The 18,614-nt window shown below is 32.3% G+C and overlaps 1 protein-coding gene across 9 annotated transcripts in view; it reads right to left on the reverse strand.

Moving 5' to 3' along the window:
• The window catches only part of Dgkb (diacylglycerol kinase beta), a 747,732-nt gene that overhangs the window by 433,531 nt on the left and 295,587 nt on the right, over positions 1-18,614 (reverse strand). For 5 of the 9 annotated variants that reach the window (XM_048799633.1, XM_048799632.1, XM_048799634.1 and 2 more), the window contains 2 exons: positions 17,101-17,136; positions 9,336-9,452 (listed from right to left, as the gene is read on the reverse strand). In XM_048799633.1, coding sequence (XP_048655590.1) covers positions 9,336-9,452; positions 17,101-17,136 — 153 coding nt within the window. The remainder of the gene's footprint in view (positions 1-9,335; positions 9,453-17,100; positions 17,137-18,614) is intronic. The other 4 variants (XM_048799638.1, XM_048799635.1, XM_048799640.1 and 1 more) reach the window with 2 other exon arrangements.

An 18,614-nucleotide genomic window follows, 5' to 3' on the forward strand; every position in this document is an offset into this window, starting at 1 on the left:
GAGAGAGGAGAGAGAGGAGAAATGGGAGGGGGGAGGGTGGAGGATGGGAAAGGCAGGGCAGCACAACAGACACTAGTATGGCAATTTGTAAATCAATGGATGTGTAACTGATGTGATTCTGCAATCTGTGTATGGGGTGAAGGTGGGAGTTCATAACCCACTTGAATCAAAGTGTGGAATATGATATGTCAAGAAATTTGTAATGTTTTGAACAACCCACAATAAAAAATTTAAAAAAAAATGAGACAAATGTTAAAAATACAATGTGGTGTTTATTTGTAAGTTATCAGGTACTCTGGATTTGTGCCCCTGAAGCCAGAATTAGATAAGCAGTCAGTATGGATAGGTAAATCAAATCAGGTCAATGAAGAAGGCCTATTTTGAGTGAGTCTGGGAAGTTGGAGACTGTCCCCTGAGGGATTGAAATGTTAATTCCTTCAGAGTCCTTCCTCCACCCTTTTCAACAACCTGGCCCAGCTCAAACCTGTTGCCAAGGTAAGCTGTCTCAAGAGCTATAAGGTTTTTAATGTGTCCTTGGCTACTCCATCCAGCCCTTCCCCCTTCAGCCCACCAGTTTCCCACCTTTGGGCCTTTCCACCAAGCATTCTTGGGCCTAGTCACCTATGCAGGAAGGAGAAAGACAAGGGGGAAAAGGCAGGAGAACAAAGGAAGCCAGGGACAAATAAAAAGGGCAGAACACCCTGCTTCTTGGGATACCATGGTACCAGCTATGGCCCCCTTCTCCCTCCCGAGAAGTCTATGTCACACCTTTTTAAATAAGCCCTGCTTTATATGATATATGCTTGCCTTGCCTCATCGTGCTTCTCTAATGTTCAAACTTCAAAATTTCAACATGTGGGGAAGCAGGACTCATCACCAATAACCAGCGGTATCACCCCATTTGATGATATTAACAGGTACTTGACATAATGTAATCCCCATTTAAGGGGTGATATGTGATTGAACAACTACAACACTGAGTCTCTGGTGTTGAGGAACATATTATGGTGTTAGACTAGAAATGTTAGAGTTCCAGGCAAACCTGTCATGTTTTTCTATGCTCATTCAAAAAGCTTTAAAATTGTGTTAACCTTTGCAACTATAAAAAGAAGGCCCATCTAACTGAGTAAATTTGGATGCCAAGCAAAGACAGAACTCTTAGATTTGAGAGCCAAAGACCTACAGTACTGCATAGTCATTTTCAAGTCTGACAAGTTAAAAATAAACAACTACTGAGTTCAGTGACAGTCTGAAATAAGCAGCAGTATCTTAGTGGTAGAATCTGCTTTTGGCACTTCAGTACCATATTCCCCTTTGCCCTGGGTAAAAGAACCTGGTGCATATGGTAATTTAGAAAGATTCCATCCTCCCATCCTATCTATATTTTGGAAGTTGCTGCTGCTTACAGAATTTACACACACACACACACACACACACACATATACACACACCAGCACTTTTTAAGAGCTTTAAGAAATTGTAACTTCTGGTGTCTTGTAAGGTAAAAGGACACACAAATACATAGAAAGAAGAAAAATGTGTTTATGTTTTGTCTGGTGAGATCTCTTGGAAGTTACTATGACTAAATTATGTCCCTCCTGAGATTCATATGTTGAAGCTCTAAGCCCCAATGTAATGACACTTGGAGATGGGGTTTTCTGGAGATAATTAGGGTTAGCTAAGGACATGAGGGTAAGATCCTTATAATGACATTAGTGCCTATTGAAAAGACAAGATTCTCTCTAATCCTCCATGTCTCCCTCTGTTTCTCTTTTGGAACACCCAGTGAGATAGTGGCTGCCTACAAGCCAAGTGGTCTCAAAATTAATCTACTTTGCCTGTACCATGGTCTTGGATACCCTAGCCTCAACACTGTGAGAAAGTTTCAAATCTTTTTCTTCCTGATGCCAACATGAAATTTGGAAATTACAGTAGCCATCTTTGCTCATTAGTTGACTTTGAAGATGCCATCAATGGAGGACATGAAAGAGAACAGTAGGATTGGCATTCCCAATGAGACTGTGTAGTTGTCTTAGTGCCAGAGAGCCTACTTCTGGACTTTATTTATATGACAGAAAAACTGAAGGCTACGTTTTTCAATGCATTGTTGTTTTGTGTGTTCCCTGTTTTTGTTGTTTCTCTGCTAAATGCTGCATAACACAAATGTAAATGATGTGAACAAAAGCAAGTTCTATAAGGACTCAAAATGGATACAAATCATATCAGGCATAGAGAAATACTTAATTCCTCATCAAACTTATTAATATAAATCTAGTCTGGGGGTGGGAGAGAACAATTGTTCCTTGATATCAAAACACTGAATGGACTCTGTATGCTATTCTTATTTTTAATATGTTCTTACTTATTTTCAGTCAATTCTTTTATGTCTGAAAGAGTCTGAGACTAAGAAAAACATGTAGTCATTATTAGATGTGATATTTCAGTTACTTAGTCTAATCTATTTGATTTCAGATTCTGGTTTCCAGAGAGGCCAATTAGGTAGAAGTAACTTCATCTTCTGTACAGAATTTAGTCTAAGGGAGCTAATTTATACAATAACGTGAATCATATCTACCAAATAAAGGAATATAAACCGTTCTCTCAGTTTCTAAAACTCAGTATAATTGATTTCAGTGAATAAAGATTTATGTAGATATCTTTCAATAACATTTTTTAAATTTCACAGTGATAGTTTTATTTTTATTTTTTGAAACAATCTATTGTTAGTTTTTTTTTATTGCTGTGAACAAAATACCTGACAAGAGCAAACTATAGAAGAAAAATTTAATGGTATATTCATAGTTTCAAATGTCTCAGTTCACTGTTGGCTGACTGCATTGCTCTGGGCCTGAGATGGGGCAGAACATCATGGTGGAAGGGTTTAATAAAAGAAAAAAAAAAGGTGCCCAATTCATGGCAGCCAGGAAGGAGAGAGAGAAGAGAGAGAAAGAAAACAAATACACTTGCAAGGAGCCAGGCACAATAAATAGCCTTAAAGGCATTCCTCCAGTTATCTACTTCCTCCAAACATATCCCACCTGCCTAAAATTACCACCCATTATTAATCCACTAAATGGATTAATCCATTCATAAGGTAGACACTCACCATTGTCTAACGATCTCATCTCTGAACCTTGGTACATTTTAGATTATGCTTTTAAAGCACAAGTTTTTCTGGAAACATTCTTAGATCCAAACTATAACAAATCTCGAATTTAGAGAAAAGTTACAAGGACTGTATAAAGAGTCTTTCCCCTGAATCATCTGTTAGTAATTTCACAAAATAGTTCTCCATTACTTCCACTTAACTTCAGCATTGTATACTCTCAAGAAGCATTCTGTTCAACACATACAACTATCTAACACAAGAAGTTATTATGATTCAAGACTAGTTTATTTAACATATTAGTGAAACAATCGATAAAACTTCAGTGGGATCTGAGGGTAAGATAGAAGAAATTTATCAATGTTATAATCAAGTTTACTATTTTTCTCTTGGACTCTCATCTATTATTTAAAAGAATGAATTTTGAATTTTTGCTTTTATATAAAATTTTTGAAATGAGATGTAAATGTTAATATTTTGCAAACTAATTTATTGACATACTAAAATATTATACTCAGTCATAGATTTTGATGGAATGGGAAGCAAAAGAAAAAACACAAATATATCAAGACTGTCACCATAAAAACTATTCACTGTTGGAAGTACACACTTATACAGCATTGGAGAGAATCTTAAAATGATACAGTAAATAAACAGGTAAAAGCTAAGATTCTATATCTAAAGACAAAAAAACCTGAGCCTATTCCCAGTCTCTCGTTAACCTATCTCTGTGCTTAAATATCTCTACAGAACTCTTTCTCTTTATGAAACAGTTTTTAAGAATGTTGAGATACACTGATGGAGAATAACAAAGAAGATATTGATGAACAGACAAAATATTCAGGGTAGCTTTGGTACTTTAAATCTTTGAAAATAGTTATTAATTAGGTAAGTGTGAAGAAAATTCCAGAAGGACACTGTTCATGTTGTATTTTCCTCTATGTTAAATAGAGTTAATCATGTAAAATATATTTGTTCATTCAAGGGGGCTGTTTAGTATAATACCTTTAAAGAATATGAAACTTTGGAGTCAGACTGATTGTGGATTCCAGTTCTATTCCTCCTCTTGACATATATTGATACACAGTATATTATATCAGTATATATATCATTCATATATATTTATCTTCCTTTTTGATGCCTTTAAGTATCATCAATATCTTTACTCATAAATTTCTATTTGTCCTTTAACCTGAATCATACATTCACTTGATGGTCTTCCTAATTGACATTCCCATTTGAATGTCTGACAGGATCAGAAATTTCTCCCCAAACCATACTCTCCCAAACTCTTCATTCATCTCATTCAATGGCAACTCTACCATTTCAGTTGCATGGACCCACTATGGTGATGTCTGACTCCTCATTTTCTTATAGACTCTACACTTAATCCATCAGCTTATCCTTTTAGTTTGATCCTCAAATCATTTCTCCATATCTGTTGTTCTACACTGACAAGCCTCCAGCCTATTATCACCCCATCTTATAATTCAGTAATTTACAGAGCATTCAGTGCAGCAATAAGCTAATCTTTACAAAACCAATAATTTAAATCATGTCATTCTATGCTTCATTCTCCCCCTCAAAATTTCCTCATCTCATATCAAAAGACAAAGTTTTTTTTATTGGTTGTTCAAAACATTACAAAGCTCTTGACATATCATATTTCATACATTAGATTCAAGTGGGTTATGAACTCCCATTTTTACCCCAATTACACATTGCAGAATCACATCAGTTACACATCCACATTTTTACATGATGCCATATTCATGACTGTTGTATTCTGCTACCTTTCCTACCCTCTATTATCCCCCCTCCCCTCCCCTCCATCTTCTCTCTCTACCCCATCTACTACAATTCATTTCTCTCCTTGTTTTTTTCCCCATTCCCCTCACAACCTCTTATATGTAATTTTCTGTAACAATGAGGGTCTCCTTCCATTTCCATGCAATTTTCCTTTTCTTTCCCTTTCCCTCCCACCTCATAAAAGACAAAGTTTTTATGAAAGTTTTCCCAGGACTTATAGCAACTAGCTGCTGTTTCTTCTCTTAAGCACTCTTTACTGCTTGCCATCCTACTCAGTCTACTCCAAACATCTATTTCTTTTTGATCTTACAATTGTGGGCATACACTTATTGTTTTAGTCAGCTTTGTGTCAATGCAAACAAAAGATTTAACAGGAACAAGTTAGGGAGAGAAAGTTTATTTGGCACTCATAGTTTCAGAGGTCTCAGTGCACAGATAGCCAACTCCATTGTCCTGGACCCAAGGTAAGGCAGAACATGTTGAAAGGGCATGGAGGAGGAAAGCAGCTCAGGACATGGCAAACAGGAAGCAGAGACAAGGCCCCACTCACCAGGGAAAAAATATAAATGCCAGAAGAATGTCTCCAGTAATCTACTTTTCCAACCACATTCTACCTGCCTAAAATTATTGTCCAGTTAACCAACGGCTTAATACACTGACCAGGTTTATGATCTTATAACCCAATCCTTTCACCTCAGAACTTTCTTACATTGTCTCACACAGGAGCTTTAGGGGAACGCCACATATCCAAACCATAACACTTGTGTTAGAAGTTACAGCTTCCCATTTCTCATAATGCTTATGTATAAATGACTCACCTGTTTTAATAATTTATCCAAATATCCTCTTTAGCCATCTTCTTAAAATTATAGAAAACACAGCTCTATATTTTTCATATTACTTTTCACCTAGTAAAATATGTATATGAAAAAAAGTGATTCTGCTCAAAGTTTGTTACAATACTTAAAAACATAGAGCAATAACCCCAAACTTAGAGAATTAGAATGACAATTATGATCTCAGTATGAAAGAATCACCAGGATTAAGGGTTCTAAGTGAGTGAGGGACACACATATATAGGTAACTATCAAATGTCTCTCTCTCACACACACACACACACACACACAAATCAAATACAGGAGATTAATTGATAAGCATACTATACATTTGTTTATAGTGCAATAGTGCATGTATAGGTGATAATCTTGGTGATTACAAAAATAAGATAAAACATAAAATAGACAAAGGGGAGAAATGATTGTTGGGGCAAGACATTGGTTTAGTTTTAGATACTAAGTGAAAAGGTCCCATCTTCCTACCTTGGGTTTAAAGTATGAGAAACTAAGAAACTAGATTCTTTCACTCTCTGGTGACCCTTCTATTTGGAAATTTCAAATAATATTTAGGACAGGGTAACTTTAGCATAATACATTTTAAACAATTGTTCTTTTTAATTTTTTTCTTTTATCCATTTACAGATGGGTTGGTCACCTGTATTTTTATATCTCCTGCATCTTAAAAAATTGTAGTTTCAATTACATTTGATAGTATCTAATAAATGTAAACCTATGGTGTGAGAAATGACAAAGACAGAGTGCCTAACCACCGCTACTTGAAGTCCCCTAGGACTCGGGTTAATTAATGAGACTCATCCTAAGGTTATACATGATCTATTACTTCCTCTAATTAGAAATAATAATCCTGATCATTATGCTGGTTAGCTGGAAAGACGTAAGATGAATGTGCTTAACTATGATTAATAGTCTTCTTTAAGCAGTGTAGATCTCTCCTGTCACTGAGTTATATGCAAACTGGACTGCAACTCAATGCTTTTTTTATGATATGTAATTTTTAAAGCTTAGAGAAAAATTCATTTTCTGGTAGATGTTTTTGGCTTTTCTGGTTAAAAACCAAAACAACCTTTTTACCATTTTAAAATCGATCATTATAACACAATCTTTTACCATTTTGCATGAAATAACTATCTCAAAATTTATCATTTTACTTTTTTGTATTTTCTCCAAATTATATGAATACTTATGGGGATCCATTCTGCTGGGATAAAACAGACTTTTGCACATGATAATATACCAATTCACAAAAACTGAAAATTTATTATAACATTATAATATCAGTTAATTACTGCTGTTTTGTTAAGGCTGATGTCTACATTTTGCCTACTGACAACTTCAGCTTACACTTTCATATGCCAAAAAAAGCTAAAACAAGTAAATACCTGCTTGGAGAAGCCCACATATCCATAGAGAATGTTAATCATCTAGGGTTTTTAATGTGACTAATTTAGTTATAATATGGCCAAATATTTCAGAATCATTTTAAATTAAAAGATAGAACTTATGTTGCTATCTCAATTTAAACCTTTAAAATACTGTGCATATACCATTTAATTTTGGTTTTGAATATGGAAAAATTCAGACATGATTACTTAAATCTTAAGAGGCTGAGTCTACAAAAGTTATAGTTGTAGTGAATATACGATTTTTATCTCAATACCTCAAGCAATATTAGAATACTTGGGAGAACAAGGCAGTCAGAATTTTGGCAGTTACACATATGTTTAAATTTATTGAGCAAAGAGACAGGTTGTCTCAAGAGTAAAAGACAGAATATGAGTCAGAGAGTCCTTATTCAGTACTAGGCTTTATCAATGAATGACAGGTTCGCCTTGGGAAAGTTACCCTACTTCTTAGTATTAATATAATTTTGAAAATGGTGATAACTATAAGGGCATTGATCTCATGTTTCTTTTGAGAATGAAAACAGGCTAATATGTATAAAATATCACCATAATGCATAGGTTATACTAAACAGTGATAAAAGATAACATGCTTCTTTTCCATCACGAGAAATATGTACCTCGCTTTGACTGAAATATACTTGGATTTCAAAACCAGTATTTTGTTTAATCAATTTTATGGCAAGAACTCAGTGTGACTAAAATTTTAAATTTATCAATATTTCCAATTGATACATTAAATTCAAATGTTAATTTTTTAATAATTTTTTATAAGATTTCAGTGAAATTTCTTTGCTATCAAAATTGTGAAAAAATTAGAACAAATATATGTATTAATTAAAAAAATTGTGGACAGATTTCATATTTGAGAACTTCAATGAGATGCTATGTTAAATACATAGATATGATTTCTGAAAATTACTTTTTGAGTTAGTCTTTCATAATTGAATCATGAACTCTGATGCATAATAATTTTATATTTCATAATTCTCTTTTTACAATTTTGTTAATAATTTATGAGATTTTCTATTTGAAATGTGTTTTAATAGATCAAAAAAGATCCCTTATTATATATTTGTAAGCAATAATTACTAAAGTTTCTATGAGTTATTCAAGACAATGAATAAGCAAATATTTAGGCATGTATTATGTACTCTTAATTGTGCTTGTAAATTGAAAAATACAAAAAGATGTAACATGTTTTCACCGATAAAACAATAAATTGTAATAAACATAATAAAATTGATTAAAATCAATAATATGTTAAAATCAATCACATACATTGAATGCAAGTATATGACATAAACTGTATGTTAAGTGTTTGGTTAAGTTTTCCTGGACAATGTGAAATTTGAAGCATATTGTTAAGGAAAGGAATAAGCAATTGAAAGAAACATATAGATAGAAAAATTAAAAATCAACTTTCCAATTTCATAGATTAAGCTCATTTTGTTGACTGTTTACATTTTGGAGTTAAAAGTAGAGGTAAATACATAAAATATATTTACTCTATAAAGTAACTTGAAATGCAGATGGAAAGAAATGCTCTTTTGATATCAGACATCACAGAGAAAATACATAGGTTTTTAAAGCACTAGAAAAAGTTTAGCTACATGTGTTTAAACTAGAGATATATATGGTTTTTAATTTTTATTTAAAACTTTGAAGTATATGGATAAATTATAATAAAATTTCTTTATAATTTATTTAGGAAAAAATATAACCATACAAATAGAGTTCCTTTTTTTTAGTTTCCTAAATAATAGTTTTACAATAAAAATGACTCCTCAAAATCATACCCATACTTAGTATATATACAAATGAAGAGAGAGTAGGAGAGAACATACTTGTAAATGACACATGTGTATATAATAAATGTGTATATTTAGTATTAATTTGAAAAAACTTTTAGATTGACAAAAGACTTTTCCAATTTGAGTTTAATGGAGATAACATCATAAATGATTAATCTAACCAGAATGTCACTCTGTCAATCAACTATAAGACTGACATCTTGATAAATTAATAACAATCTTTCTGAAACAGTCTACTGAGCTAACATAAATGTTAAATAAATGTGTTGATAACTGAACATATGCTGTTCTTAGAACATAAGAGGAACAAACATAAAATCCACTAAGATTTGTATTTAAAAAGTCATACCTGTAGGCCTTGTCCATCGACAGTAACAGAGTTGGCTCTTTGCATTTTGTTCCTATCAGATCCTTTGTTTGGCTGCTGGGAACCACTCTTTTCCTTTTTCACTGTTGCTTGTCTTTCCTGTAAGAAAAGTATTTTATAAAAATAAAATTAACATAAGAAAATATTTCACTAGAAGATGCAACTAATAAATATCTCATGGTTACAAACTGAGGCCCAACTTCCTAATTTGGAGTTGCTACTACATAATACGAAAACTATTTCTTTAACTGGCTCCATGTATGTGATAGTTACATGATGAAAAAAATATATCAGTTAAAGAAACAATGCAAAAGAAAGCCAAATTGGAATTATTTCTATGTGTCCAATTATTGCTCTTTATCAAAAGTTATTCACAAACAATGGGATATATAAATATTATAGGATTATCACTTGAAGAATTTGGTAAAGAGTGCTAACATAATGCTCTTAAAGATATGCAATATTGTAAACAAATTCTAATTGCATGGTGGATTTTGAAGGTACTACTTACATCAGGGGTAGTATATAAACAAAAACTCCCATTCAGCCCCAGCTAATTCTTTAGTTCATATATATTTAGGAGTTGTCTGTTTCCTTTTTTTCACTCTCCCTACAACCCAGCCCCATCAACTTTTATCACCACTGCCTGAGCTTTTATTCAAATGACCAATAACCTTCTCATGTCGCATCTAATAGCCACGATTTACTCAAACTTTAAGCAACATTTGATAGAGGGGATCTCTTCTCACTTCTTGAAAACTTGCCTCAATTTGCTTTCAGCACACTTCTTTCTCTTAGCTCTCTTCTTACTTCATTAACTGCTCCCTCACAGTCTCTTTCACTCATTTGTCCTCCAGCTTTGCCACCTATAAGACTTAGCCTCTTCTTTAGACCTCAGCTTCATTTCATCATTAGGCTTTCAAATTCAATTTTATGAAGACTTCTAAATGCATAACTCTTGATTCAGAACTCTCCCTCAATTCCTATATATAAATGCCCTTTCTGTCTTCCCATGTATCAGTCCTTGGACAGTTACCACTTCCATTATCATGTGGCTCATGTGATAGTTCTCTCTTTTGCCTGGATTATTATCACCATCACCTAAGGGGTCAATCTCCTTCCAGCTTTGTCTCTCTGTAGTCAATTTTTTTACACAACAGCAACATTCATTCCTTTTTACTCCACTTCAGCAACTCTGGCCAACTCACTGCTCCTTGATCACAACAATCCTGCTTTTAATTCAGGGATTTTGCAATCATTTTGCACTCTGCTGGAACATTTTCCCCTGTGTATTTGCTGCGTTTGGTCCTGACATCATGTCTTTGGTCAAATATCAGATAGCCTTCTCTATTTCCTTTAACCTCCTTTTAAATATAATTTATTACAACCTGAATGGTTATTTATGTGATTTATTGAATGCTTGTGTTCTTCATGTTAATCAGAGTCCCACAGGGAAAGAATTTTCTTTGGATCACAGGTCTGTGTTAGATCCTAGATCAGTGCCTGACAGAAGACAGAATAAATGAATAAAGATATAAACTCAAAATGTTAAAAAAAATCGTTTTTAAAAAAGTACCTAGCTAATTGTGCTTAGGATTTGGGGGCCATGTCTAGGCTTGATGTGAAAAAGTTGTTCTGATTAGCAATGCCTGGCTAAGGGTGCCTATGTGCTTTAGTGACACTTATTTCCAATAAACTCATCCAGATATATATTTCCTAGTCCCTGTATCTACTTGTTAAGTATCATTTAAATTTCTGTAACTTAGAAAGATGTTTTTAAATAGCTTCAAATGTAAGCTCTTTTTAAAACCTATTAGTGATAGATAGATCAGAAATCTCTTTTGACGAAAATAAATGCTAATCAGTGTAGTCTAGTCATCTTGCAATTGCATGGTGCAAAAACACTGAATACATTTTGTGTATGTTGAAAATGGATGGTATAATAGAATTCCTGATATTCAAGTTCTTTGGAAAATGATGTGCTTTCATATAAGCATAATTTCTGGCAAAAATATTGATTTTTTAAAAAGAAAGTTCCTTCTTTCTAAACTTGCAAATTACAATTTTATCCATATTGTAAACAGTATAATGCATAAGAAGAGGAAACCTGACTTGAATCCCATCTCTGTTACTTAGAGATGTAATATAGACACCTACTCTTAACAAAATGGATAGTGTTTTCTATTTCTCAGAGTTGTTTAAGGTTTAATAGAAAATCTATAAAGTCTTTACCATTGTGTTTGTATTATAGTATGTGCTCAATAAATTAAAGTGGAATGGTTCCTCATGGCAGGCCTTATCTGTATTGCTACCCTGCAAAATGGTTTCATATTTTCAAATACATATATATGAAAAAATTACATTGGTTAAATTAGGAATATGTTTGAATAAGAATAATGCTTATATTTTAAAATGTATAACCTGTGCTGGGAGTTAAAAATACAAAATTGGTGAAAATGGAAATAGTTTATTTCAGGGTCCTTTGATGTATGTATATATAACATAGAATGAATATTTTGTAAAAATGTACAATATGAAAGATATATTTGAATGCAACTATTTTGTTACATAATGCATTTAAAAATTTATTTAGGACTTGATTCTTAAATTGCTTCAATGAGAAGAATCAAATAAAATTCAAGTTCATTAGTTACACTAGAACTGGGTATTTATACCAGATCATGTATATATGTTACATGTAAAACCTAAGATATGTATGTATATATCTATAAAGAGCTAACAAATCATCTATCAACCTTATTTTATTCTAGTCCATGAAAAGAACTAGGAACTGCCTATGTGGTAAGAACTTCTAGCTAGCAGAGAGAGCAGTTTTTTTTCTGGTTTCTTGTCCATGAAGGAGTCATAATTCTGAGCATGCTGAGAAGAAGAAGACTAAATGTTTTAGAGCACACTAGTGTAAAAAAAATCCTAAAATGAGTTTTCAATTGATGAGGTTTTATTTTTGAATTCTAATCTGAGATATTAATTTATAGCAAATCAATTTTAAAAATCCTCATCATATAAATATTTATATGTATTTTATTATAAAATCTAGCTAATACTAAATGGTAAACATTCATTTAAACATACACATACATCAAGAAAACCAATTGATTTCTTTGGGAGAAAAATGCCAGTAAGTAAAATTATGGAATTAATCAAGGTTGAAATTTTAAAAACAGAAGAGACTTGTGGTCATTTAATTTTCCCCAGGATTCTCTTATTTTTATTTTTGACTCTTATAGAGGTCTGTCTGGGATATTCACTGTATTTTATTTAAGCAACCTAGTGAACAGGAGGGTAGTTGGATACATTTTCCTATTTCCATTGAGGAAATCTTATTTTTGTATGAGGTACAGAAAAGGAAAGCAATTGCATTCTTCAAAAAATATGCTGTCCTCAAGGATTTCACTAGCTTGTTCAGGGGGTTAATTAACCCTGACTGGCAAAGCTCCACTGTGATATTTAAGAAGAGTTATTTCCCAATTGTTACAGTTATTAAAAAGTTTCAGTAAGAACTCACAAACCTTATTTTGTATTATCAATCAGGATAAAATTACTCCGTGAGTAATAGGGGGCAATGTTCACCATTTAACCTTCAGTTTCTTTTTTTAAGATTTTGGGCTCAAAACCACAAAATAAATTACAATGTTATAATTAAGGCAAATTTCCTTCTGCCAGATAAATTATCCTAGATATAAAGATTTGGAAAATTGTCTTGTTAATCAATAGAAATTATTCAAACACTGAAAAGAACTACTGAACAAAAAAAGCTTAAAAGAATATAGAACATATAATACAAAATATAAAATACATTTATTGATGTTTGAACATTTTCAAATATCAACCATTTGTGTTTGCTATGCAGACATTTTAAATACAAAATTCAGGGTTTTGTGATCGTTGGACACTACAAGTAGCACAACAGATCTTGAGTGGGGAATATATTGTATTAGAATTCCAAAAGAATAATCAACATAATAAACAGACAAGAAAAGCCAAAGAAACCATTCACAGAAAACAGAAAGATGAAATAAGTGAAATAAAAAGACCTCACTTTAAATATGTGTTCTAAAAAAAAAAATCTTTTTCTATATCATGCTGATTCTCAGAGGTAGAGTATTTGTACATTGGTGAATACTGCTTTCTCAAAAGGGTTGTTTACCACAATACATAAGCCTGCTGCTATCGATCACTGGAAAACTAGAAGCAGCAAGTGATGATTACTTTGAGCACGAGATTTTCTCCTTTTTGTCCAAACTCAGCATGAGAGACAGACAGCAGAAAAGCACCTGGACTGGGATAAAGCTATGAAGTGCTTTGCTGCCAACAGCTTCCATCCCTCAGATCCTGGAACTTACTCTCTCTGCTACTGTACAACTTGTGGTAAGAAGACAAATCTGGCTATTCCTGTCAATGGAGCTAGGGCATAAGAATCTCCCAGAAACCTCAGAATCTTAACCCCAGGTATCAAGTACATATTCGTAGTATTTAAGGTGTCTCTCACCATATTCATCAGAGCTCTCAAAAGAACTCTGAGAAAACAACTTGTATCTACAAAGCTACAACTTTATTAGTGTGGATTATTTGGGGTTTTGAATATTTTACTAGCTAAGAGAAAAAAATCCATTCTAAAAAGTGGCAAAGGTTCTAAATCTACTAGGAATCCTTGGATGTTGCCTCAAAACTGATTGCTGACTAGAGAAGTCGCATTAATTCTTAAAAATATTTTATAAAGTTTTCAACATAAATATAGTAAGTGATAGGTCTAAAGATTATCATTTTAAGAAAATTATCATATTGAAACAGAAATAACTTTGGGCAAAGACAAATGTCTGAGCATCTGAGCATTGTCTCATTATTTTGTAAACTTGGGCAACTTATTTACCATTATTAGGTCACCATTTATTCCACCTTTAAACTGGAAAGTTTCATGTAAAGATAAATGGAAATAAAGGTTGACTTAAAATACGTACTCAGTAAATGGCAATATTTTTTGAAGTACAAAGACATATCACTTTATTATTAAGATCATCACAAGTATGTTACTCAGGTCATAGTAGTAAATGGTGGGTGTTGTAGAGAAGAAATTCACTGTATTGTAATTTATTTGCCACTGCATCACTATAACTGGAAATCGTCATTGTAATGATATTGGCTATGTCCTTGGGTTAGATAACAAAAAAAAGTTGAAAATATGAAACCTACTGTTAAAGTACCTGGAAGAGCTACTCGTTTCCTGAGCTAGAAGGGACATTTTGATCAACACATCCTGGTTTTCATACATCACACATCAAGTGCATATTTTCTCAGAAGATAATTTCATACTGAGCATAACCACCTACAAAATTTCTGTTAAAAAATTCCTGAGTGGATTTCTTTAATGAATTTTAAGAATGAGAGAGTCCATGTCAAAATAATTTAATTTTGGCTATGCACTAGCATACGGAAGCACAATTATGAAATAAGATTGTGTGCATGTGTACAAAATGTACATACGAAAGCAGACAGAGGAACCAGTCTCAACTTTGTCCAAGTGACTTTGTAAAGCATACTGACAGCTGGCTATAGTAACCTAAAGCTTTCTAAGAGCAACGAGGCAGCTCTTCATATGCTTATCATATTCTTTGTCTCTATTAGTTAAGCTAAATGTAACAACTTGTGATTCCTGTGTTATTGTTTGATCTGTTTTTGTCATTTTCAGTGAAATGTGTCCTCTTGTATTGTAACTGTGTAATTTAATTACTACAGTTTTTAATTTTGAGTACAAAATGAAAGATTTGTTGCCATGAAAAATTACATGCAGGTTTTAGAAAGGCATGATAATATAAGCTACATATGTGTTGGAGCTGGTGGTGTGTATGAGGAGTGGTTAAGTTTAGATGCAAAAACAATGTGTTGGAAATTAATCATAAAAATGGAGAAAACTTTATATTTAGATTGCTTCACAGATGTCCTTTAATTTTTGTTACACTTTAAAACAACTGAACCTGAGTATCATGGATGATAAGACTATGTCAGAGGCAGGAAAGTCTATATGCCACTTCCCATTAGAAAAACTGTCCTCATAGAAAGCTCTTCATCCTGTGTCAAAAAGGTGGCGTGATGATGATACATTTGCTTTTTTAGTTTAGTTATTAACGTATGTGTATATCTTTGTATATGTCCTCCCTATTTACTCTAACCACATTTTCAGTTAACCTAAGTGCAATTTTTCCTGCTGGTAGAACATAAGGTTCCCTGTCTGCGTGTATATATGTGTATTCACACACGCCCTCATGCATATATCCACACCTGGGTTTAAGGAAATTTTTGGAACAACATAGCTGAAAAATATATATAATGATTTTTGAGGGATAGTGGAAAATTTAAATCAATGTAAACCAATATATCTTGCCAGAAAGAAAATAAGTAGTATAGGAAGAATTCTGAAAAACTTTTAATCAGGAAAAAGATATTTTAAAAAATTGAAAAAAGCATATTGTAAAACTAGAGAATTTGACTTGCTTATTCAGTGTATATGATCCATTTTATATGGAACTATGGGAGACCTTTGGAGATTAACAAAACTAAAATGAGAAATCTAATTTTCAAATGTAGTACCTATATTCACTTGATGAATTTATAATAGCCATAAAATAAAGTCAATATCTTGAAGAGGTAATATTAATTCTCTCACAAATAATTAATGAAATGATATACTCTTGTAATATCTTGTCACTTGAATGAGGAAGTTAGCATCTCTATTTAATAATAATTATGATAATAATGCCATCAACTCATTTGAAGGATACAAAAATAAGTTTAATATTTCTTTTAGATTAGAAACATTATACTTCAAGCATATCTCTAAGCATATTTTCAAGTATGTATCTGATTTGAAACAATAGTTTATTTTAATTCATTGAGGCAGTTGACACTGATTAGAAAATTATATTTGGTGGGGAGGGGAGAACAGTTATACTTTTGTGCAATTATGTTATTCTCTAATTAAATTCATATTCTTATGTAGTATTCATATATTATAAATAATTATTTCTGAAGCAGGCAGATTCAATTTTCAGGCAAACAGTACCATATGAACATTTTATATAAAGATAATAACAATTGAGCAGGAGATTGTCACAGAACATTGTGAGGATTTTGCTTCATCAATGCAAAGACAGAGCTAATACTGTAAGCAAATGTGGTGATGCTGATGCTTACATTTATTTTCAAAAGATTAAATTTACTTGTGACTATATTTTTCTCCAATGACTTTCTATGCAATATCATGTGCTATATGATTAATACAGATGTACTCTCTTTAATAGGCACTTCAAAGTGAGCAAGGATTTCTCAATATAGTATCATAGAAAGCTTTACTTTTATGATTTTAAAGGATTGAATAATTTTGGATTTGTTGTCATATGTTTATATTTTATGATAAAAAATAAAAATGACACTATTTTATGCTCTGGTTAGCTTTACTAAGTAACCTTTATGTTTTCTCTGTTTTTTTTTTTTTTTTCATATAATATCTTATATCCCCAATTCTTTCCACAAATGCAGACTGGAATCCTTTAAATCTATCCCATCACTGAAAATATAAATAACCTCATTTCCAAATATTGGAATAAAAAGAAACTAAAATATCAAAATTGATGTCAGTAGGTCACTGAGCCAACCCCCCATATTTTTATAACAATATAATATGCACAATGAACTATAATTGCAAGTGTGAAACCTTGTTTAGCTTACGCACCTCAGGAACTGAAACTCCTGAAGTGGGCAGAGTCTGCTGAAAAAGAGAAGTTCATATTAAATCTGAAAAAAAAGTCAAACTGAATACAAAATATCAATGAAGATTCTTATAACACTATATGTCTGTAAATAAATGTACAATTTAAAAATTTATTCCCTTGGCATCATTTTCTATTTCCTTAAATAACTGATATCTTTTCATTGAATTAGGAATGTTCTAAGACAGAGTGGGCTTGGTTGTGAAATTATTTATCCAAAATACACCTGAATCTACTCAAAGCACACTGATAAATATCCTTGATCAACCTCATAGGCCTCTCTACAATATTAATACATTATTGTATTTTGGGAATGGAACTCATCTTCAAGTTCCATCATCCTTTGTAAAGAAAATTATAAATTTCCCCTTTACTGACCCCACTATTCCATTTTACAATCCAATTTTCATTACTTTCTAAAATTACTGTCTTTTGACTTTATTTTGTGATACTCTGAAAATAAAAAAAATCATTAAAATCAATAAAAATAAAAAAGATTTAAATTAATAAATTTTAATTTGAGAGTAATTTATAAAGATGAGGTTAAATACATGAACACTGACCTTCATGACAGTGTATCTATCTTCAATTATCTACCACCATCATTTTGCTTGTGTGTATGTGAAAGAGTGTACATATGCATGTGTGTTAAGAGAGAAAAAGTTGTTGAAATTCCAAAAACCTGAATTCTGAAAAACTTAGAATGTAAAAAACAAAATTTGCAAGAACAGATGACTAATCGTGCACATAATACTAGATAAAAGCTTCCCATGGAGAAGGAGAATAGGACAACTGGATGGGAAACTGGGAGCTCTTAGATATTGTAAGCCCCTGGAAAAGAGGGGGCTGTTGGTATTTTCCATTTGCCTCCACAGACCCAAGCTCACATAGCCAAACAGAATATAGATAGATTTTAGACCATTGGGATGGATACGAAAAATCTGAGAGCAAAGATACTATTCTGCTATCTTACTCAGTAGAACTCAGGAAAGCAGCAGAAACCAAAAGAATAAACAAACAAACAAACAAACAAATAAAATACCTACATCAGAGATAGGTAAAACCTCATACACTCTCACAGTGGCACAACATAACAAAGGACCTGAAAAATTTAATGCACCTAAAAGTGGCACACAAATAGAAGAGATGTAAGGAAACTCTAGAAAAAAATTAAGTTCTCCAGGAGTACAAATAGATTTACAAGATATTCCCATAGTATGTATAAAAATATGATAGATGCAGTTTTGTTAAAAAAAAGAATTCATAAAATCTAGGAATATGAACCCTGGTCAAATTGAAAGGAGAATCCCTTAAAAGTAATTTCTGTCATTTTGAATGTGAATTGACAATAGGGATTATCAAGTTGTCATTGAATTCTTCAAAATTTTAGTAATATTCTTTACTTTAAAGTCTAAGTCACCCATGTAACAGCTGGGACAATAGATAGTGGGCAAATGTTTTGGCTTGTTTCCATTAG

This window comes from Marmota marmota, unplaced genomic scaffold, assembly GCF_001458135.2.
Source record: "Marmota marmota marmota unplaced genomic scaffold, marMar, whole genome shotgun sequence".
NCBI classification, from domain to species: Eukaryota; Metazoa; Chordata; class Mammalia; order Rodentia; family Sciuridae; genus Marmota; species Marmota marmota.